Source organism: Colletes gigas, unplaced genomic scaffold, assembly GCF_013123115.1.
Source record: "Colletes gigas isolate AHSC1104 unplaced genomic scaffold, ASM1312311v1 Colletes_gigas_Sc00013, whole genome shotgun sequence".
In the NCBI taxonomy this organism is placed as follows: Eukaryota; Metazoa; Arthropoda; class Insecta; order Hymenoptera; family Colletidae; genus Colletes; species Colletes gigas.
This window is the reverse complement of record NW_025106642.1, coordinates 22,940-45,754: the sequence shown is the minus strand read 5'-3', so window position 1 is coordinate 45,754 and position 22,815 is coordinate 22,940. Positions and strand designations below refer to the sequence as shown.

Below are 22,815 nucleotides of genomic sequence, written 5' to 3'. Positions count from 1 at the left end.
ACTGCTCAGAGATGGCAGATCGAGCACCCGATTGCCATGTGGCCAGTGTCCGTAACTTTGGCGCTGCACACGCTGTCGCGCCTTTACCGACGAATGGTTGAGCTGTTTTTCACACCAGCTTCCTTCCACTTTTCTTTGTTCGAGAGAAGATCTTGGAGATTGGTGTTATTCAGCCATATATGTATGTAATGTGATATTAGCAACATATTTCAAGGTCAAAGAGGTCGTTTCTCTTTTAATTACTAAAACAATTTTAACTCTATTGTAATAGGAGGGTGTCTCCTTATGCTGTACATCTTGCGTATACAATGTATGTATGTATTTTCCTATGTCTAAAAATAACGAAAATCTTTCAGGTATATAGAATTGTTGTCTCACCCTGTATATTAAAAACTATAATTAATTATAATACAACAAATATTTAACATTTAAATTCAAATTTTTTAATATGACAGCTAATGTTTATACAGTATACAAATTTTATAACTTTTACAAGTATAACATATAATTAAATATCAAGCATAGCTGAAGGGACCAGTGTTTAGGTATCGGATTAGCCATCATAGTCGATCGTAAGCGTAATTTTGTGTAATTTATTTTATGCTGTCTACAGCGGTGGTATCGTCCAGAGTATGTAGCCAGTTAAAAATCATCATATTTCTCTCGTATTTAGACAATTGGTTTCCACGTTCTCTTTCCACGTCTTTAATCGTTAATGCATGATTTCGGTCCTTTCGCCCTAACAGAGAAGATCCAGTAATGGTTGTTGTTGTTCCAGGAACTAATAACGAGGTTCCAGATGTAGTTCGTGCAGCGCTTGCTGCAGCTTCCAATTGATCTAAATTGAATTCGCTTTGTGAAAGCCGTTCCAAAGCGCGATAAGTTGTTAATAGTCTGTAAATTATGAAGATTTTTAAGTTATTTTTAAATTTCTGTACGCAACATTGTCTTTTTTTTCTTTTTAATGTAAAAACTTGGATAGGGTATTACATATATGAAGATAAACATTTACTGATTATAAATATTTTGCAAGTCGTTACACGGTCAGTGTTTCATCGTGTGGTGCATAATGAAAAATTTTCTTTAATCGTTCGTAACTGAAGAGTAACGTTTATTCGAACGGTAGAATTATTCAATTCACGTAGGATACTTTAATATCGAAAAGTAAGCATTTGCGGGCCTATGTTTACAGATAAATTTTTATGAATATGATTTTAACAGGATATGTATAAGTGGAATATTAGAATGGTATACGTATAAATAAATGTGTGTAAAGTTACCTTCGACGTATATAATTTTGGCGAACCTTTTTGTTCACAGATCTGACAAGATCTGCCCCCGTGAAAGGTACCGGAGCTAGTATTGGTGCGGGTGAAGGCTGTGAAGCCGACTGAGAGGTAGACGTTGATAAATGTTGTTGCTGACGCTGCTGCTCTTGCGCACTTCCTCCGTGAGGACTAGGAAGCTGCGACGTAATAGCTACTGGTTCACCAACAGCAACCCATGTACTGCAAGACCTTGAAGCATGATCGAGTCTTCTGTGCTCCAAAAATAGAGTGTTTCTTTGGGCAGTATCGAGAGTTAAAGCAGAAACAGCCGATCGAAGTCCATTTATGTCTAATGCGTCTGGACTTGGCAGTTGAGATACATCGCTTGTACTAAAGCTTTTGCGAAGACCAAGCGCCGAGGAAAGTACGCCACAACTTCGAATCAGTTCATTTTCTTCTTCGAACCAAAGAGTTTCTGGTATATCTGCTGGCCTAAAAAATAATCAAAATCAATCATTTTTAATCGATAAAATATTCTACTTTTTAACATTTATTATTATTATTATTATTATTAATTAAAGATCGTTACACATGAGAATGTCCAAAAAACTAACAAGGAGATCGTATAAAATATTCGACTAAAATTTGAATGAAATTTTATAGATATATGTATAGAGAATCCAAACATATGTATACATAGGATATACGGGGAACTAAAAATTCTCTTCCAATTCTCTCACTGTACTCCCTCCTCCAAATGCTTCTCTATTTTTTTCTATCTACTCAATATCCCTCGTATTTATTACTCTTATTCTCCTCCTACAATCTTTCCAATATTCTCCCAGCCATCGTCACTTCGTTATCCTACATACGTTCCGAGATCTCTCTCTCTCTCTCTCTCTCTCTCTCTCTCTTGCACATAAATTCCTTCTCTCCTTAATCCAGTCCTCGATCTAAACATCATAATCGTACTAATCATTTTTGCCTTCCCTCTCTTTTTCAAGTACCATGCCAGTCCCGTTCTTCTCTTTATTTCCCTGTACATGTATGTCCGTTGTTCCCCGTTGTTCGAAACTCAATGTCCATCTTACGTAGGAAGTTTTCTAACATGTAGAACCCAGTTCAGAGTTGGACTGGGAACATACAAACAATTAAAAATCATATACACGTGTGTCCTATTTCTCCTTATTTCCAAGTTATAGCCATTTATCTACTAAAGTAATATGCAATTGCTCACCATCGTGGGAAGTACTTTAAATATACACACGTTCGCGGCCTGAATGCGATCAGTCGTCGTGTCATAAAATATCCTAATCTCTCAAATATTCCAGATACTTGTCTGATTTGTTCACAGCATTCTCGTACACGTTGCCAACAAATGTCAACATTAGAAACGGATGCTGAATAAATAAATGTTTTTAAGCGACCCTAAAAATAAAAAATTTAGCGGATTCATATGTTGGGTTCAAGCAACCCTGGTAATGCATCCTATCCACCTGTTATAACATCGTTTGTTCAACAACCGACGGCTAGTCACTCCGCTAAAATGTTGTACCGGCAGACTGTCATGCATTCATCGCACGCGACATATGTACTCATGTAGTTGAACCCCTTCCAATAACTCGTGTAGTAATTCATTATCATAAGTTGGGCATGTACATGTTCCACCAGGGAACGCAAGTCTTATTACATTATCGCAGATTATTCGCGTTTGAACGTGTATCGGGTACATAGGTAAGTACTTACTTACATACGTGTTCACGTGAATTACGTGTCACGTAAAATAAGGATCTCTAATTTATACTTTTACATTAAATTGTTGTTGATAATTTCGTCAAAGTATATCGTAAGTAAAATAAATGCTAAAAAGTTCAAGTTCAAGTTTATCAGGTATTGCATGTAATCAGCTTATTAGAGTCATTTAGCTCTAGTTCGGTTTAGGATTAAGAATAACCCGAGTATAAAAATGGCTATAACTTGGGAACACGGTCAAACAAATTTATATGAAATTTTTTCACTGTTTTTATGTTCCTAATCCGCTGACGAAGTATAGGTTCCACGCGTTACGATATATGTATGTACCCTCTATCTAGACTTTTCTTGCACTTCTTCCCCCAATCCTAAATTTCTCTATGATAAAAAACCATCGTCATCATGCCAATACCAAACGGGTTCGAACGATGGAATACCCCATTAGCCTTGGGGTCTACTTGATCCCTCGCTCCCCTCGCCCCAGCCGGTTCGCAGCTCTAACCCAAACCTAACCCAGACCATTCAAATAGATAGATGTTCGCGGACGCACCGTAATCTCATCGTTATCATATTTATTAACAATCTGTTTAACATACAGATACGAAACGATCGCCAATTTTTCATCTCATTATCAGATTTTTCAACATTTTTACACGCTCTATCTGTATCTACAGCTGTTAAGGAATCCTGACGATATAATTATTATAGGAAGATATAAAAAATACACGCACGCACGCACGCACGCACGCACGCACGCACGCACGCACGCACGCACGCGCGAGCGTAATTTGTTTGGAATGTCACACAGTCAGTAAAACTCACACAAGCGATAAAGTTAATAAAATAACACACCTGTTGGCTTCGATCTGATGAGAATCTAGTTTCGGTGACGGGCCACGGTCAGCAAGATGTACATTGTTGTTCGACTTAAAAGTGACGAATCTGTTCGTACCTCGTAGTTCGCTTAATATCGTAGAGACACTAAATAGAGAGAGATCGGTCGTGACACTCTCGTGACTCGGTGATCGTAACATTCGTGATGTCACTTGGGATGCTGAAGAATGTGTATTTGTTAAAGTACTACAGCATTGTATATGAGCAATCAGCGGTACCGGCGATGTTGGTTTTGCATCACTTTCAGACATTTTCGACTCCTTCGATTCTTTAGCTAGTTCAGTTTTTCACAACTTGAACAACTTGAACAAATTTAACGGCATTCTTGTCATCGCTCTCAATCATTTTTATTTCAACGATGCTAGTGTAACATAAATTGATCCTATGTTGTTTTCTAGATAAACTAGGTGTAACTATATCGTTGTCGATGTAAAATTCTGAATATTTAACAAGATATACGTGTTAATCGCTTTTAACGATATCGATTTTTCTTCGTGAATACGTTGCGAATAGTTACTGCATTCAATTATGCATTTTGAACAGTAAATAACATATTTTCTTGCATGATTGAAAATCATTTTCAGTTTACTAATTAGATTAACGTTGGTTTGGAAATTAGGTTATTTATTTATATTGCGTAGGAAATCGGTAATCGTATTTGTATGCCAGCTAGTGTTCATATTTGCAGGCGGTTTCCATGCTCTCTTTCATTCGCATTATAAATTTTCTTTTAATTTCGAGTATGTCCTTGCTATTATGGGGTTAGGTTAGGATCATTTTTTAGAATTTTTCGTAGATATTCATTGTTCACCGTCACAGATTCATCGTGTCTGTTTACCATTTGTGACTGTTTATCATGAAAAGATCCTGAAAAAAAAAAGAAAAAAATAAAGATTTTAAACATTAGCAGTATGCAGTCAGTTTTTTTGTTTCTTTGATAAAAAATTCTTATTTGCATTACATGTGTAACTCGGCCTGTGAGTTTCATGCGAAATTCAATTCAGTTTCAGATTACAAAAGCTGCATATTTATGCTTGAATCTTCGATATTTACAATGTAACCATTCCAATCATTCATAAATATTCCGTGTTCCACAATTTAATGAGTAGTTATAAAGAGTTAATACCACATGCAGTTTTACTAATGTGTTTTGTAGTGCTGTCATCAGAACATAATGATCGTAAATTTGTTAAAAAAATACCAAAGTAAATAATACAATTTTCATGAATTTATACCGAGTTTTTACACGATTTATACGGATGATAAACAGTTGAAGTAATTTCTTAAAGCTTTTTTCATTTTTAGGACTCCTGTAAGAACCCTCGTATCAGGTAAGTAAGTACTATGTGCCTCGTTTGTTCCGGTTTTGTCACGATTCTGTTATGCACATATGTAACAGGCCAGTGTAGAATAATTAATAACTACGGGAACCAGACCAACAAAACATTCGTGGAGAAATTCGAGCTTAACCGTATTAACCAGGTAACGATGATCACCTACTTACTCACCGACTATCAAATCTCGCGTAAACTCTGGACAATTTTCAATTATTTCCTTCTTGGCTAAAATTCTCTAAAGCCGCCGCTTGAAAGAGGCTGTTAGTTGTGAGAAAAAGGTAAGAAAATTTAATCGATGTCTTGGGAATATTCATGAATTCCGGCATAAGCGAGTAATCGCTTCTACGCGCATGCATACGTTTTCTGTACAAGCAGTCGAATTTTCCATTTCTTTTTTCAGAAAGAAATGTTTACAAACACTGTGATAAAGGTGAAAGATATCGCTAATGATATGGCTAATACTATGTAGTTTAACAACAACTTTAGAGAATGTATACAATAGCATATCGTGCAAAATATTTCTCGTTGATAAATAATATACAAAATACACGTTCCCTCGACTAAACATACGTTTTATTACCCTTTCTTTGATTCAATTTCGGGAAAAGATATTTATTTAACATCTGCTGAAAGATATACATATGTATGTATGTATGTATGTAAAGAAATTATAGGTTTATTTATAAAAAAAAAGAACTGAAGGTGACATTGAAAAACAATTTAATAAAAAGTGTTTTGTAATTTCTTTTTACCACCATTTCACGTCATGTAAAAAGAAATTTCAATCGATCCACTGACAAGAGAATCCAAGATAAGATTGTTTTCTCGTACGATGCTTGATCAGCTGACTGGAAGAAAATAGCGCGATCGTGGATTTACGTACCCGCATACAAAAAACACGCAAGTGTCCACAACGACATAACATGTCAAGTTTTAACAGTTCAATCACAAAACTAAAGTCTTGTAAGATTAAAAAATAGTTTTAGACTTTTCTACATTTTCTCGCACGATGAATTTTTATACCTTCCGATTTGTTCCACCTTTTTAAAATACCCTGTAATATGGGGTATATTACAGGCTAAGGAACATGCTAACGAATATACTATATTTCATGATATTCGATATTTTATTAAAAATTCCTCTTCTTAAATTTATTTGAAATATACGTATATGAAACTTAATTCAAATCAGACATTTTTCATTTTACTTTTGAGGTTATGTCAGATGATGTTGAAATTATGATATCTGATATTGATAAATAGTAAATGCGAACATTAGATAGACACTTTCTCAGCATATGTTTAATTTTTCCTGAATACTTTTATTGTAACTAGAAAATGTATACTATTAGTTTTAAAAGTGTAATCAACTTTTTGTGTATACGTGTGTGTGCATTTCTAGTAGCAACTAGTAAGTATGTACTACGTGTAGAAATTTACTTTTTAGAAAATCTTGACGATTATCGTGCTTTCATTTTACCTAAAAACAGTATCAATTATTCTACGATTTTAATTGTTGATCAGAATGTTTCATTTATGGATAAGTATGCCCTTATATGGAAAGTAGATAGTTTAGGTAATAAGTTTCTATTATTAACTGAATATAAAACATTTAATGGAAAATAATATAACACTTGGTATAACGCTACAGAAACATTGTGATAAAATCAATATTTTTATACCATAAAAAGAAATAAAATAACTTGGTAGATACGACATAAAATAAAATTTATCTTAAACGACGCGACGTCACTAATACGTGTAATTAAACTATATCTATAAGTATATAGTTTATATGTAATTAAAAATTATTCTAAAATAATCATTGGTAGGAAAAATAAATGTCCTATCGTGTAGAATATTCATTGCTTAATAAGTCTTACTGTGGTTCGGTCAGTAGTTTCGATACATTGATCGAAGATATTCTTGCTTGAAACGTTGTTGCCGTTTTATCTTGAAAACTGCTTTAACGACCGTGTTCTTCCTTTTCTTTTCCCCTTCCACTGTTTCTTTTTAATTTTCCCGTTTGATCCACTAAAAACGAAGTGTAAGCACCACAGATCACGAGAATAGTTCGAAATTCGGAATTACACGAAACGATAGAAAACGACAGAAGATCGACCGATGATTGCTTCCTCTGGGCTATGGTTGATGCTCAGGACGATATCGCCACTGCACAGGCGTCGATCAATAGAAACAAGTAAAGCCACCGCCACCGTTGCAGTTCACGAACACTGCCCAGATACGAAAGGTAAGTAAGTACTTAAAATTTCTTTACAATTTTATATACATACTTACTATGTTTTATTTTTCCTTACTTATCCATTTAAATAGAGCATTCTTTATAAATACAAGTAAATATTATCGAATATACTATCGTAAATTTTCCAAGGAGAAGAATATGCGGCAATTACGACTAAACATGATTATGTATCATGTATCATCGATGAATCAGAATGGATTATGGAAAAATGTCGTTGCCGTTAGACGATCTCACCTATGCAGTAGTAAAGTGTAAGTAAGTACTTGTAACGGCCTAAATTTAACTAAAGTTCTTTGAAATATTATGAGAACCAATAGAAATGTTTAAATATACCTGTGAGTCGAAACCCTGGCGATTAAGAGAATAGATAGATGTTCCGTTCCTTAGTGTGTTGGTGGTATTCTCCAAAGTCTTGACAAAGTACACTCACACATAAGGAATGATTTGGTAATGAAATTTTGCTCTTGAATCTTTTGCAGTCGTAATTTGTACGTGATGGGATCCTCGAGCGCAAGTATCAACAATATTATTCGAAACTCGAGGCTTAAGGTTTCCTTCGGAAAAACATCCGAGTATCGAAAACATTGTGCCCCTATCGCATAGTTGGCGATGTTGCTGCTGGAGGGAAGGTGGGTGTCCGGTCTCGTAATTCGTAACCTGAAAATTGCTGCGATCAGCAGTTTATTGGCGTGTTGGCAGTTTCCCGAATATGTAATAAGGTACGACGTTATACATATGTATATTTTATGTTGAAATTTAAAAAGAATGAGCTATTAATTCCATTAATCGACGAGAGTTACTTCTGACGATTAAATTTTCAATCGCATCCGTCGATCGATTGATGATTTATTCGAATGAAATTGATCGATTGATCGATTGATCGATTGATCGATTGATCGATTGATCGATTGATGCTCAACTCTGGACTATACAGCTTTAATTCCGTTAAAGTAGAAAAGAATTCCTGCAATATCATTTCCTACTTGTCCATTTCCACTTTCAACTATTGATGTACGACTATTTATGATGAATTATTTTACGACTTCATAGTGTGTGTTGTATCATTTACTATGAATTGGTTAACATGTAATTTTAAAGTTAAATAGACACAATACGTATATTATCGTTGAAAAGTATCTAATTTAATATCCGGTGTAAATAAAATTTGCTTTTAATTAACATGTACGTGTATATTTATTAAAAATTGTTGCTTTTCATCAGAAAATCAGAAAAATTACATGCAAGTACTAATAATTTCTAATAATAAAAACGACAATGTTACTTTTTTTTTATGAAATGCACATCTAACGAGCGATCGGATGTTTTTCAGCGATAATGTATAGTACATATATTATATGTGTGAAAATTTCTCCTCGTTGGAAATGATAAAATACAATCGATATTGCGAAAGATCAAGTTTGTTTAATATGTAAAAATACTCTTTACGGGTTGCAACGATACTGTTTAAACATTTATTTACAATACTAATCGTTTTGCATTCGACATGCATTTTTGTTAAATACAAACCTACGACTATGATCGAGTTCGTATTTCGGATAGAACTCTCGATAATCCTATGGCCTCCCGACATACTAATATTAACAATAACAATATCGATAATTTTGGAAGAGGGCGGTTGTATAAAAGTTGTACATATATCGTACCTATTAGAGTTGGATTCTACACCTCTGTAATCGTAGTAGATCTCGAGTAAGTTTTAATCAGTTTTAGCTTGGAAAAACTTGTTCGACAGTTATCGAGAGCCGTTGAAATGTCAAAGTTATTTTTTAAATTACTCTGTCCAGCGAAGAAAATATATCTTTTTATTGTCCGTTGTTTCCAACGAAAACAAGTAAAACTCTTTGTTCATTGCGATAGACCGAAATTGCTAGGCCCAAGAAAGTGCTGGCCCGAGGTAAACAGCCTATAATAAAAGCCACGGGGCATAAAAAATGGGTTTGATCTTGACGTTTGTAAGCGAAGGTTTGCCTTTGCTGTTGACTTATCCCAGAATCCAACTATAATAATGATGAAATATTATTTTTATACATCCTGTACATGGTCATCCATCCATCCATCCATCCATGCATGTATGTCGTCGTTTCTTTTTAAAGATTCTGAGGTATAACGAGCGCGAGTTAATGTTTCGTACGTATCGAAAGAACATATAAACGATTATGGTTACGCGTTTGACGTAAACATAATGTTCCATTTACTAGTAAAATAACTTGTCGTCTGATGCGGAGGCCAACCTATTCGTTCGTCGGTTTCTACCTCGTTTTTAAACGTTTCAACGATCGACATTAATTACATTTAATAACCAGATTTAATTAGTTTGTAAAATTATATCTGGCAAAGTTACCACCGGTAAGTCTTTCGAGAAAAATAAATATTTATCAACGTTGGAATTCCAAACAAAATCGCGTTTAGGAATAACGAAGGAAACGTGTATTCTCTAAAAAGAAATTGTTTGGCGCTTCCAAAGTTTTGTATATGTATATTTGGTCGTTACGGAGAATTGCACCATCTGTACGAAACGCAACGCATAACGTAATTTATAGAATCTTTTCTAGTATATTTGCTTCTTCTAGGAAATTTGAATAATCTATATTGGTGTTGTCGGTCCTTTTGGTTTAATCATCATCGTAGCTCGTTTTAACGTATAATCCCAACCCCTCCAACGGAACCATACGATACCTTTCAACAGAAAAGAAAAGAAAAAAGTTTACCAGGCGGCGAGGATAATACATATAAATTATACATATGTATAAGGCGACTCCTAGCATATACTCGACATTTATTAAACGGATATTTGCGATTTAGTTTCTTGTCAGGGTAATGTACGACTATTATTTGTTCTTATTTTACTTTCGATTCGTTGAAAAATTGGACAGAGCCAGAGGACGAAGATACGAGAAGATACCTTGCCGAGCGGTCAAGTCTTGAGGATCGTTCAAGTAAAGACCATTCAATCCGCGTCCGCATGATTTCCACCACCATCCACCCTTGAGCATGGAAGCACAATTCAACGACGATCTATCGTTATCCCTGTAGAATCGGACAAAGTGTATCTCGATTAGGTTTTTTAGGTTAACGATCAAAAATTCTATAATATCTCTATAAATCCGAGGGAAGAAAAAGCTGGCCGCGAAAGACGCGTATCAAACTATCGTCTTGCATTTATACAAATAAAAAATACATAATACATAATAACGAGAAAACCAGTCAGTCACTCTGATTGATATTCCTCCACTAAAGTTTGTGTATTTTCAAATATGTATCGCGTCCTCTTTGCCAGCGATGATTGTGCATTTGTATTGTAGCGCGGCCAGATTTTTTCTGACAATCAGTGGTACAACGACCAGTGTAGGAGAAATTATGTAAGAAATTGTCACGTATCCAGTGTACACGTATAATTCCCCACACAATTATTTTGGTCGTTTGCTACCAAATTTTTGTAGCATTCGAACGTATAGAAAAATTCTTACCTGTTATACGTCGAGAAAGGACTATTATTTGAACCGTACCAAGGATCGTTTAAGGAATCACCTGCATTTCCGTCGTAACCATCGATCTCTAATTTATAATACTCTGCTTCCGAGTAAATTTTAAAATGAGAATACTGTGCGTATCTAGAAAATAAATATCGCTCGGTATCATGTAGTAGGTATACACGCGCGACGGGATGCAGCGACAGACCAAAACGGTGTATATTCATTTATTTATAAAACTGTTTATTTTATTACTTTTTGTTTCCTTCGAAATCTTCGAGTTCCACTCTAAGCATATAGTCTTCGTTATTCGTTAACATGTATATGTTCTCGTTACCAAGCCAAAATTCTCTGCCAGGATCGCCGAACCCGTTTTTGTAGTCTGCCCAGTCTCGATTGAAATTTTCTCTTGGCTCCCCAAAGTCGTCTCTTCTTTGAATAACCTATGCATGAACATCACTTTATCGTATATGTCGATATTTAAAAAAAAAAACAATTGTAATTTTTTTTATCGTGTTTTCTTTTTCAAAAAAGAACAACAACAACAACAAAACGAACCAACGCGTCGTGGATAGAGCGTACTTTGCTGCTATGAAAGTTATATTCTGCTCGATACTCGCGCGATTCATGCGCTGTCTATGTTTTAACGCCGTATTTTTCAACAGAATTGCATATACGCATAACTGTATACGAAGCAGCTGACGTTGACACGCGACACGCGACACGCGACACGCAATGAAACGAATCGTGTATCGATACGGTAAAAAAGTATCTTCCGTTTCAATGTCATTCTTACCGTCCAACCTCCTTCGGCGACGTCTTGTTCGCAATAAACTTTTAGGAACCAGTAGGTTGTACCGCGTATTTGAAGGTAGTAGACACCACTATCCCTCATGCCCGCGTTTAGTAAATCGACACACGAATAGCCCTGTAACAATTACACGTGTATATTAACACTCGATAGGTATACTGTGTGCACATCAGGATGGGGTCCTTGGCTAGAAATTGGCAAAAATTTCTTTAAGATTCTTCTTTTCCTTCCACAGTTGGAAATTGTTCGAATACTACTAAAAAGATAATTAAAGTTCGTTTGTTGAGTGTCTCGAAAATTTTACAGGGTCTTATAAGTATATGTGTGTGTGTGTGTGTGTGTGTGTGTAGAAGAGAGGGTAGAATATAGGGAATATTTGTTGTTTCTTGTACACGGTGCGCTGGACGATTTGATAGAAAAGTATCGAAATCGCAGAATACATGGTTGGATATTTCTAGAAATAGGAAGGTAGAAGAAAGTAAATAGTGCCAGGGTACATATAACCTAATGCTCACGATAAGAGTCATCGCAGTAGTATTCGATTATTCGAGTTGACCGTTTAAACACGGTAAACGAGTAAATCCAGTATAGCGACTTTCACGTCGCGGTTTAAAGTTCTCGAGACGGCAATTACGAGCAACTATAGGTCGTACGTTTAAATGAAACGTCCACAACGGTAATCGTTTTTGTTGCATAAGCAATTTTCAAGCATAAACCTTCCTTCCCGAAATACACCACATGGGTGCATTTATACCTATGCATGGCGTGTTATGGTAGTACCTTGTTACCTACATTAAACCGCATACTTGACAACTATCTACCGATAATCTATATTTCTATACATATCACCAGATGTATATCATGGAAGAAATATAGAGAATCGAGGTAGGTGAAGATACAAGTATCCCGAACAGGCTAGGGTGAGTTTTAGCAGGAAAAGAAGAAAAAAGAAATGAAATAATATTATTGAATTTCTCCCGCGAAGAAAAATGTAGGAGAAAATATGTACGGAATATGTAGATGCGCGAGTGAGTTTAGGAGTGTGTTGTACGAACGATACATATATGTATGTACATATGTACGTGTTTTCTTGGGGTGTAGTTTCCTTTCCCCGTTGGTGATATGTACCGATATTCGTTAGGGCGACAATTACCTTAACATCCTTATAACTGAGAAATGCATCAGTGGTGAAAGTCGAATTCGCCGGACTGGGTTTGTTTTTCACACTTGGAAATATAACGCCACGATTTTTAACCAAAGATCTTTGTGTACTCGAGGACGGTGATGTCCCAGAGGCTGTGCTCGAATTAGAGAAATTACTAGTACCATCGATATTATTAGAATTGTTAAAATTAGTGACCGGTATGATATTCGACGACGTCGAAGAAGACATTGACATTGACACCGATGAAACGACGGTGGTTGGCGTCATCGTTGAAACGGTGGTTTCGGTCGTAAGATCTTCAGATAATCCAACGTATCTAAAAAGAAGGAAGTCAGCGTAGACATTAAATCGTTTAAAATACCTTCTCGCGAATCTATATTTATTATCTTTATAAATCTCGCGTAGCCTAAAACTTGAGAACTCGGGGCACGCGCGCGCGCGCGAAGCCCTTTGAATGTTGCGAATGCAAACGTTGACGAGCAACCGATCGAATGGAAAAAACATTCAAGGGAACTGACCTACTCGAATCATATTCGACGAGTCGATCGATCGTGGGATCGAGTAATAGTTCCGCCGGTATTGGACGTTGGCCAAGAGTAGCAACATCGTCCTCTTGCTTCCTCAACCTATTCTCGACTCCTTCCAAGTTTTCGATAATCAGATTTGTCTTTGATCTTAAATCCGCGTGAATTTCGCTTATCGCTCTTTCCTGCCTTTGCGTTTGCGTTAGTAATTCCTCCGATTTTGGCAAAAGATCGTCCACGGAACTTTTCGTGCCAACCTGTCCGAACGATTACAATATAATAATAAATATTATCGAAGAAAGAGAGACCAAGTTTCAACCTGTTGTAATTTTTTTAATCTGGGACGGCATAAGATATTCGTTGGAATAGTTGCAGTATTTAATAGAACAAAACATTTTATTTATCGAGGAACGTTCCGTTTCTTTTTTAGGCGAAAAGTAATTAATGTAGCAATAAACAACAAGAAATCGGATGGGTTAATCACGATTCTTATTGAAATCAAAGTGGAAAATATCAAGATGAAATGAAGCAAGCGATACTTGATCGAAATACATATCGACTCACCACAATGTTCCAAACTTCGTCCATCTTTTCGGAAACAGTCAACATAGGATACATCTGTTCAACAAGTCGGTCGATCTTATTTTGTTTCGACGGTATTTCCGTGGTCGTAGTAACGTTGATAATTCGTTGATCGTTTGCGTTTGCGTTTGCGTTTGCGTTTGCGTTTACGTTTACGTTTGCGTTTACGTTTGCGTTTCCGTGGCCTCTTACAAGAATCGCATCGTGCACATCCGTCATCATATTGTAAACCGACTCCAAATGATCCGAGACCAAGTTCATATGAAACTGCAACTTTCTGTCCATGTTACCCGTAGTCTGTCTTAGATTTTCAATCTCGATCGTAATGTGATTCATTACTTCGTTGCTCATCGCTTTTGTGATTTCGATTACGCTCATGCTGACTGGCTTTTTTTCGCTTGCTTCGGCATTTATGTCATCGTTTTGTAAAAAGTTATTGTCCAATTGATTCTTGAGATCGACCAATTTGTGGTCTATATCGGAAACCTTTTGATCGAGCGACAATAATTTATCACCGAGGCTCTCGGACGATGGATCTCTTCGATCGTTATGAATCGTTTGAATCGTCGAAGCTGTTTTCTCTAATAAATGCAAATCGATGTAAACGTAAGCGATTAAATAATCAAGTGGAAGAAAATGTAGGTAATGTGTAAGTACGTATAACAACAGAGTGAAACTAATATGTGTACTTTTGTGTGTGCGCGCGCGTGCTCGTGCGCTCGTGTGTGTAGAATTTTAGCACGAGAATTAACGAAACTGAATCATCTTCGTATCGGCGTATTGGTGTAATATAAAGTCTATTAATAGAAACTAAAAAAAAAAAGCTAAATTTATGTAATAAATTATACAACATGTATAGACAAGTCACGATCTTCTATTCCGTTTGCTGTTCCTTTTAGAACGGCCCGTTTCAGTTGAACAGTTGAACCACTTGCAAAAGAAAATTCGACATTTACGCTTTCTATTTGCAATCTTCGAGCAAACAATTACTGTACATTTTTGATCGTGAAAATGTGTGTTCCTTTTAATAACCTGCATCGAGTTACGTATTTAGAAAACTCTAAACAGCAGAAGCAGAATCTTTGGATCTTTTCGGAATCTACTCTCACCGGTCAACAGATTTCTTATCCACGGGTGTAATATGTATATCAAACGATCGACACTCCCATAGGTTGTAGAAACGGAAAGGAAAACTAATGCTTGTTTGTGTACATACCGCCTCCGATTTCACTGTTGTTTTTATCATTGGGTAGTTTTGTTGAATAGACGACACGTTCGGTTGGCAAAAACATTGCTGGCGAATTAAAAAGCTTCAAATCCAACGTTCGAAGCTTGGTAATTACCGCATCGGTTTTATCGATGTTATCGTTCACGCGCGAATCCAAAGCTTCTACTCTCCTCATCAGATGTTCCACCGCTTTGTCTAGATTTTCGATTCGCTGCAATTTTGATTCCAGAGTCGAAACTATTACCTCGAAAACATTGAAGAGGTACTGTTCTCTGAAAATATTATTTCAAACAAAACCATAGTAAACACCTTATTATTTATATGTATATTTAAGAGAATTTTAACGCGAATATAAAGACGAATTTGAATGTTGACTAGGTACGGTGATGAAATACTTTCCTTTGTCGCTAATCGACTAGTTCTCGTTTCGAAAATAGAAGAAAATATATTTTCCATAATTGGTACTGCGTTTAAAATAGAGCTTGATCTATGGCAGCTTAAATAGATGTATCCTTTCTCCTCTGTTACGATGTAAGCTGTAAGCGTGCCTTGAATTTTACGCAATCGTTTCGCAGCCAGGCCAGCAGTCGTACTCTCATACTTACCACGATCCTTTCCAATCTTATTAACCAAGATATAAAACACGCTTAACATTTAATACATTGTACCGTTTAAACTATATGTAAATAATGATGATTATACTTGCGAGTATCGCTGCGTGACGTTATGGTTATCAACGAGTTATTAGAACGAGCATCGACGCTAGAAGAAAGTGTCCTAACTGATTAATGGCCGTTAAAGGTGCAAACATTAAAAATTTCATGCGTATATGTATTGCGAATGGAATCCTTTAGAGTGCTCTATTGCTGCTGATAGTACAGACTATTAGTAAGTAGGTACAGACATTGCTAGATAAGAATTGTGGAAAATACATATGTGTTAGGCCACATATATGTATTTCGGGGGTATGCGTATTCATAAAAAATAATTTTTTAATTTTATCGAAAAATTTGTCCACCTACTCGAATTTTTGTCTCGATAATGGTTAGGATTTCGAGGGTATGTCTATTGGCCAAAAATGATTGTAATTGATCTCCACGACCGAAAATAATTTTTTTATTTAATTTCTAATTCACACGTGTAACGCAGTTATCAGAAATCCAGAAGGATTGCCGATGCATCGATCACAATCGAGTTTTACATACGCTTACGTAATGTTCACCCAATTACGATTTGTTCGAGTTCCTCGATTTGCCTTTGTTCTTCTTTATGTACAATGTGTTATCGGGATGATTGTTTTGTTACTATTACATGATGGATTACTTGTCGAGAAAACATTAAATGGGTGAAAAAGTTTAAATAAGCGGCATTTACGTGTAATATGTTTTTAAAAATAGTTTGTTCTCTGTGCGATTCCTTATAATGCATTAACAGTGATTAGTGATCGTTTAGTGATCGTTTAGTGATCGATCGAACGGTGAAAGTAGAAAAAGATATTATGAAAATTATTCTCGTTGAAGAAGTGTCCCGAGTATCGAAAGGATAAAAAGTAGGAACTGAGTGTGGAAATGTGGAAGCGAAATGTTTTGCGGCATAGAACGGACGACAACATTCCGCGGCCGGAAATACCTATAAGAATGTTTGTAAAAGAACCAACGGATTGTAAGGCGAAAGTGATAGTTATAACGAAGCGAGTCTAAAGGCGATCGTAGATCAACGTTGCATTGAAAAATATTATTATTATATTATGACATAGGATCCTGTAATAACCCAACCACAACAAACTGTAGTAAATCTGCAAACGGTATATTTAGAAGCCATAATCGGTAAACTTGTTCGCGTTCATTCCGTCTAATTGTTTTGCATATACATACTTTGAAGATTCTTTAGACACGTAAGGTAGTTGTATATGTATAAGCTGAGATCAACAGAGTCGTTCCTTCCTTCCGAGGAATCTAGTAAAACTTGTGCAATCGTATTGTCATAACTGGAGCTCGGGGAATTGTTACGCAACGAGAAAGAACTAGTGCCCCACTGGCGTCATTCTATCCTTGTGATCCGATCGTTCTCTTTCCGTTCCCTTTGTGTCCTTCTCGCAATATCGTTAAGGAATGTGTACCGATCGAAAGAGGGCACCTATCGATTTACCGTTCCTGTCTATCAATATGCATATACAACGTGTAATCGATTTTTTCATTTCAAATCAAAGTTATTCATTTTTTTTATTACCGTTTATCATAAATCGGAATATTTAAATATACGTATAAATAAATAACATTTGCAGAATACAGAATACATAGAGAATTCGGAATCTATACAGGTATGTACACATGTATGTATGTATGTATGTATGTATGTATGTATGTATGTATGTATGTCTGTCAGGTAAATGTAAGCCTTCCGGTAAATCATAGAATGGAAAAAAAATAATATTTTTATTACCCTAGTGATTTCAGAGACAGCAACTTGCAATGTTCGAGATGTGTACCCTGTGGTGATAGCACGTACAACTATGCGTATACATACATACATACATGTATATGTATATTGTGAGTATAATTGTATGAAAAAGCACAAGATCTAAAATAATGTACATGTAGAGTGGGTAATAAGGTGAAAGGAAAAAGTTGTGAACCCTTTCATTTTTGTAACGTACGTATGCGTGAGAAAGAATGAAAAAGTAAATGGGTGGGGGAGGGGTTCAGGATGGAGTGGGATTGCAAGTCGGAGAGGGAAAGGGCGAGGGAGAGGGAGAGAAAGCAGAAACAAATTATTCTCGTAACTGGAATTTAATGAACATTAAAACGTAGCGAAGGGAAACGAAATGCTTCTGCTTGTTCCTAAATTCAACAGATTCATGATTTTTCAAACCATCACAGACACTAATTTCAATCCATTGATCGAAGCACATTAAATAAACGAACGCTTGGTAAATCTTGACACATTCAGGATCGTAACACGATCCTTGTGGAATAGATTTTTTTAATAACTACGACACGGTTGTCTGGTTTAAACGCGTACTACTTTTCTATAATGGCAGCGTTTTACCGAAGGCTTTTTATTTCGAAACTTACATGTTAAAGTTTCTTTCGATTTATAGTAGGTATCTTGGTCTTGTCTATGCTCCTATCGTACAGACAAATACAAGTATTCGCTTATGAAAAATAATATATTTAGCAAATACTAAAACTAAAACAGTTTTTAATAGTCAGTTTCTAAAACTTGCACACCCCGCTTCATATTGCCGCTTTTTCAAAATACGAAACGAATATTTCCCATAAATTTTCAGTAGGATAAGAAATAGTACCGACTATTTTACAGTTTTAATCTCGTGATACCTAAAACCATCATTATACATATCTGTAGTGCGTTGCATTTTAAAGCCAGTTCAGATCTCAAATTGTTGACAGCGTGGTGGAAAAATTTCTTGCAATTGGTATACTATAACTCACGCTGCACGCGACGCCACGCCACGCGACGCGACGCGACGCGACGCGACGCGACGACGTTTCGAAAACGTTTCGAAAACGTCCATTTTATGTCTGAACGTTTCGAGACGAAAATCTGAACGTTGCGTTGTGACGTTGCGAAACCGTAACCGTATCGATACGCGATCGCGATATTTTTCAAACGACTGGAACGTTTAAATAGACGTGTTTGGTCAACGTTGCACTAACGACAGATGTCCCGTCGCTATTAAAAACTTTAAATGTTATCAAGATTCGATTAATTTTAAATTGTATAAAACGTATCCGAGATGCCATGTGAGAAACGTATATACTCGTACCAGACGTATCTTTAAGACGATTTTCTGATCTCTGGGAATGAAACGATAACTCGATACTAAAAATTCTTTTATTATTATTTAATAAACTTATTCCTTTGACCAAAGGATAAATAACATTTACCATAAAATGCACAATAATTAATTATTTAGGAAAATAATACAAAGTTTGATTTTATAGCATTACGTTTCCTAGTAAGAAAAAAATCAATCGTTCTAACTAAAACGAATGAAAATTGGTATACTTTTGTTCAGCAGTATAGTATATGCGCCTTATTACTATTAGGACATCGTTAGAAAAAAGAAAGTACAGCAAACAAGTATTAAACCGAATAAGAGGAAAGCAAATGGCACATGGACCATTAGCAAAATTCGTAACAGTTTGGTACACAAGCGACGAAAGTGTAGCGTATTAAATGGTGTCTGTAGAAGGTTCGTTACGATTTAAAGAAAACAAACTTTTCGCGTTGTTTTATCAAGTTACATAAACGGAGAAGTAACGCAAGCGAACGGTGCGACAGTACAACGCAAGACAAACACGACACGACAGGAGGATTTATAGTGGTATATTGTAGGTGTACAGTGCTATACGCCGCACGAATCGAGAGGATGAAAAGAGAAAGCGAGAAAAAGGAGAGTACAAACCTGTTCGATACAATAGCGGAAATTCTTGCTTCGATTTCTTGCGATTAAAATGTGATCACAGGATTTGCGGCATTTTCGTTACAGTTAATATCGATTATCGATCGAGAATGCTACCAAAATTCGATTATTTCCGAAATGTACGAAAATGAAAGACCCAACCGACAAAACTAGTTAAAACTTTTCTACGTGTATAGGTATCACCGTACACACCTACTACCAACGTAAACGTCTCTTTACAATTCGACAAGATATCACAAGCATCGATGTACTTATCTTTCAATTTATACATCATTATACAGACACTCTCAGTGTATAAGAACTTGATACGTGGATTTATCAAGTACATGTATCAAAGCGAAGCATGAATATTTTTAAAAAATTCACAAAGTTCACAGACTGTGTGTTCGGAATTAAAGTGTCGCGTAAAGTTTTTACGTAAACAAAATCTGAAACGATTACTTTTAGAAGCAACGTAGAAGCAACGTAATATTTCGGAAACGTTAATGATCGAAAGGTTTTACGTAAAGGCAAGGCAACCTACTAAATTCAAGGTTACGGAAACTATTTTTTCAAGTATTACAAATTATTTAAATGACCAGTTTGAAACCTATTAAGCTCGAGTCGCTCAAGATTCTCTTCAGAATTCATCTGGCTGAAATATACTATGTACCTGCTGATTACATTTGTGCGCGTTACGCGTTAAATAGAAATTGATTTTGTCGATTTTTCATTCTCAGATTAACGAAGCAAACATGTGTAGCAGTTTAAAAGAGACTTGAATACCTTACACCAGCTTACCTGTTTCGTTGAGGATTGCGGATAGGTGCCGACATCGTATTTCCAGTGACGATGCTTCCATTGTTAGTGACATTACGTGTATTACGCTCGTCGGCAGAGGTTCTCGGCAGTCTAGGACTTCCAGCAAACACGAAACCCAACAGGCACGTGGTAATGATTATAGCCTCTTTCATACTCGAAAACTCAACGGAAAATAAACGGAATATGATAAATAGAACGAGATACGACGATAAAAAGAAAAAACGGCCAAAGGAAGGAAGGAAGGAAGGAAGGCATCCAATTTTAAGAACACGAACCAACACTCCCGATAATCACTGTGGTGTTGTATTACCAACTAGCTCGTGTACTTCGTGTACCATTAATATACACAAAGAAGGAAAAATACACCAAACAAAACAAACTTGAACACAAAGATCGAAACAAGCGAATAAAATCGTTTCTCGAATCGTTCAGCTTGACTCGTTCGCTTCGATCTCAATCTGATCCGAGGACGAAATGACTGGGAATTGAGAGACGATTAACAAGCCCACTGATCACTCGCGATTCAAAACTTGCAATATAATCTTCGCAATCGCAACAATAACTGAAACGGTTTTCGTTTAAAGATTATCCATTCCTTATTCGCTTTGTAATTAACAATGTCTGTGTCCTCCGATCCTCCGATCCTCCCCGAACTAATATTAATTACGATTATGTCTGTAGATTTTACTTGGAAAAGCGTAACAACAACCAATCGACAAGTTTAAGCGTTTACCAAATAGTGAGATAAGCATTTGCTTGTTATTTTGCGTGTGATTTATAATCCTTTCTTCGATTCGATTTTATAACGTTTCTGTATCCTTTTTCCCCCAGCAAAATCTTTATTTCTTCAATCTCTTATGCTCCTTAGTGTCCGTTTTACTTATTAATCACACTCGTTGTTGATCTTCGCAGTTCTCGTTGAACCTTCCTGAAGAATAAAGCAGCAGCCCTTGGTACATGCCGTAGGATTTTCCTCTGTATTCGTCGATAAGTACAGGTTACAGGTGCACGGACCAGCAAGAAAGAGAAAACGAAACGGTGAAGGAATAGATTGGTAAAACTGTGCGCGCGCGTTGTTTCTCGAAAGACTTTCGCCCAAGATACTGTGTCCTGGACGACAATTTAAAGAAAGTACAACAGCTTGTTTTTACCAGCAAGAGACCGATTGATTATATGAAAAACCAGAATCATGTAATTACGTCCACGCGCGCATACACGCTACCGATTGACGATCGAAATGAAAACTATTAATCGATAATCGTAGCTCGTCGATCGGTTCTCGACGCACAGTCTTGTAAATTGTCCTCGGCCTGGCTTCGACCAGAGTTCGGCCGCTGGTCTTTGCGTTATGTTGGTTACGTCTATCGGTGCGAATCAGAGAACCGCGCGAGGCTCGTGCCATACACGGTTCTATCACCCCTACTTGCTCTTACGTTTCTCGTTCGCCCGTTCGTCGTCCCTCTCTTAATAAAATACACACCGGTGTACCGGTATACCGGTATACCGCGCGCACCGTATCTTGACTTTGTGGTGAACGACGGGACCACCGACACCATAAAACACTAATATGTATACGATTCCCGCTCAACTGTAAGAGTTACTTTCACGTACATACGTGTCTACGTTGAAAGAGTACCTATGCCTCTCCCCACTGAACCGCTGCCGACCATTCTGGTCTCTTTCCGTCCTTTCCCTGTGTACCTAAAGCTGTGATCCGATCTGGAACGATTCGATCCGTTTGAATTCGTTCCGTTCCGTTCCGTTCCGTTCCGTTCCGTTCCGTTCCGTTCCGTTCCGTTCCGTTCCGTTCCGTTCCATTCTGTTTCATTTTGTACCCATTCCCTTTTCTTCGATACCTTTCCCTTTCTGCTCAACGGTACAGCTAACGAGAAACCTATGGGAATAATACAACTGAAAAGAAAGGCGACAGACAGTCCGGAATCAAAGATCTTTACTCTACTACCGGCTAAATCTTGCCCAGTCAACTGTATCGGATACATTTGGAACATTTTTCTGGATTTAATTGAAACAAAGAAAATTAACGTACACGCGATTAAATTACTTTATATCGAAATTCGGAAAGTCGATCGATTGGAATCGTATGTGCACACGTGCCACAAACTTTGCCTTCGTTTTCTAACGATCATGGACCTTTTAATGTAAAAATATCGAAACGAGAATAACACGTTTTGATACGTTACAGTAGAGTTCTACTCGTTTCTCGTCAGAATCGACCAAATTAACAGTACTTGA

At 36.6% G+C, this 22,815-nt stretch overlaps 2 protein-coding genes and 1 long non-coding RNA gene across 5 annotated transcripts; 1 reads left to right on the top strand and 2 right to left on the bottom strand.

Annotated features, from left to right (window-relative positions):
• Nucleotides 1-573: 573 nt before the first annotated feature.
• Nucleotides 574-7,455, bottom strand: LOC122399439. Of its 2 annotated transcripts, XM_043400123.1 has the most exons (5): nt 5,150-5,228; nt 4,876-5,072; nt 3,873-4,781; nt 1,281-1,760; nt 574-894 (listed from the first exon to the last, which is right to left on the bottom strand). In XM_043400123.1, the coding sequence occupies exons 3-5, from the start codon at nt 4,163-4,165 to the stop codon at nt 594-596; spliced, it is 1,074 nt and encodes a 357-aa protein (XP_043256058.1). In that variant the 5' UTR covers nt 4,166-4,781; nt 4,876-5,072; nt 5,150-5,228; the 3' UTR covers nt 574-593. The 2 variants fall into 2 exon arrangements, with proteins under 2 accessions (XP_043256058.1, XP_043256057.1); XM_043400122.1 differs by lacking the exons at nt 4,876-5,072; nt 5,150-5,228 and adding an exon at nt 7,134-7,455.
• LOC122399441 lies at nt 7,407-20,941 on the top strand. 2 transcript variants are annotated; one of them, XR_006259272.1, is made up of 5 exons: nt 7,407-7,501; nt 7,585-7,764; nt 7,993-8,232; nt 20,481-20,691; nt 20,757-20,941. It is a non-coding gene; the product is annotated as an uncharacterized LOC122399441 (long non-coding RNA). The 2 variants fall into 2 exon arrangements; XR_006259271.1 differs by having other exon boundaries at nt 7,585-7,768.
• On the bottom strand, nt 9,887-20,772 carry LOC122399438 (angiopoietin-2). Its single transcript, XM_043400120.1, has 10 exons — nt 20,542-20,772; nt 15,303-15,586; nt 14,069-14,667; nt 13,499-13,761; nt 12,969-13,296; nt 11,801-11,932; nt 11,260-11,447; nt 11,002-11,145; nt 10,437-10,561; nt 9,887-10,210 (listed from the first exon to the last, which is right to left on the bottom strand). The coding sequence occupies exons 1-10, from the start codon at nt 20,712-20,714 to the stop codon at nt 10,119-10,121; spliced, it is 2,328 nt and encodes a 775-aa protein (XP_043256055.1). The 5' UTR covers nt 20,715-20,772; the 3' UTR covers nt 9,887-10,118.
• Nucleotides 20,942-22,815: the final 1,874 nt, after the last annotated feature.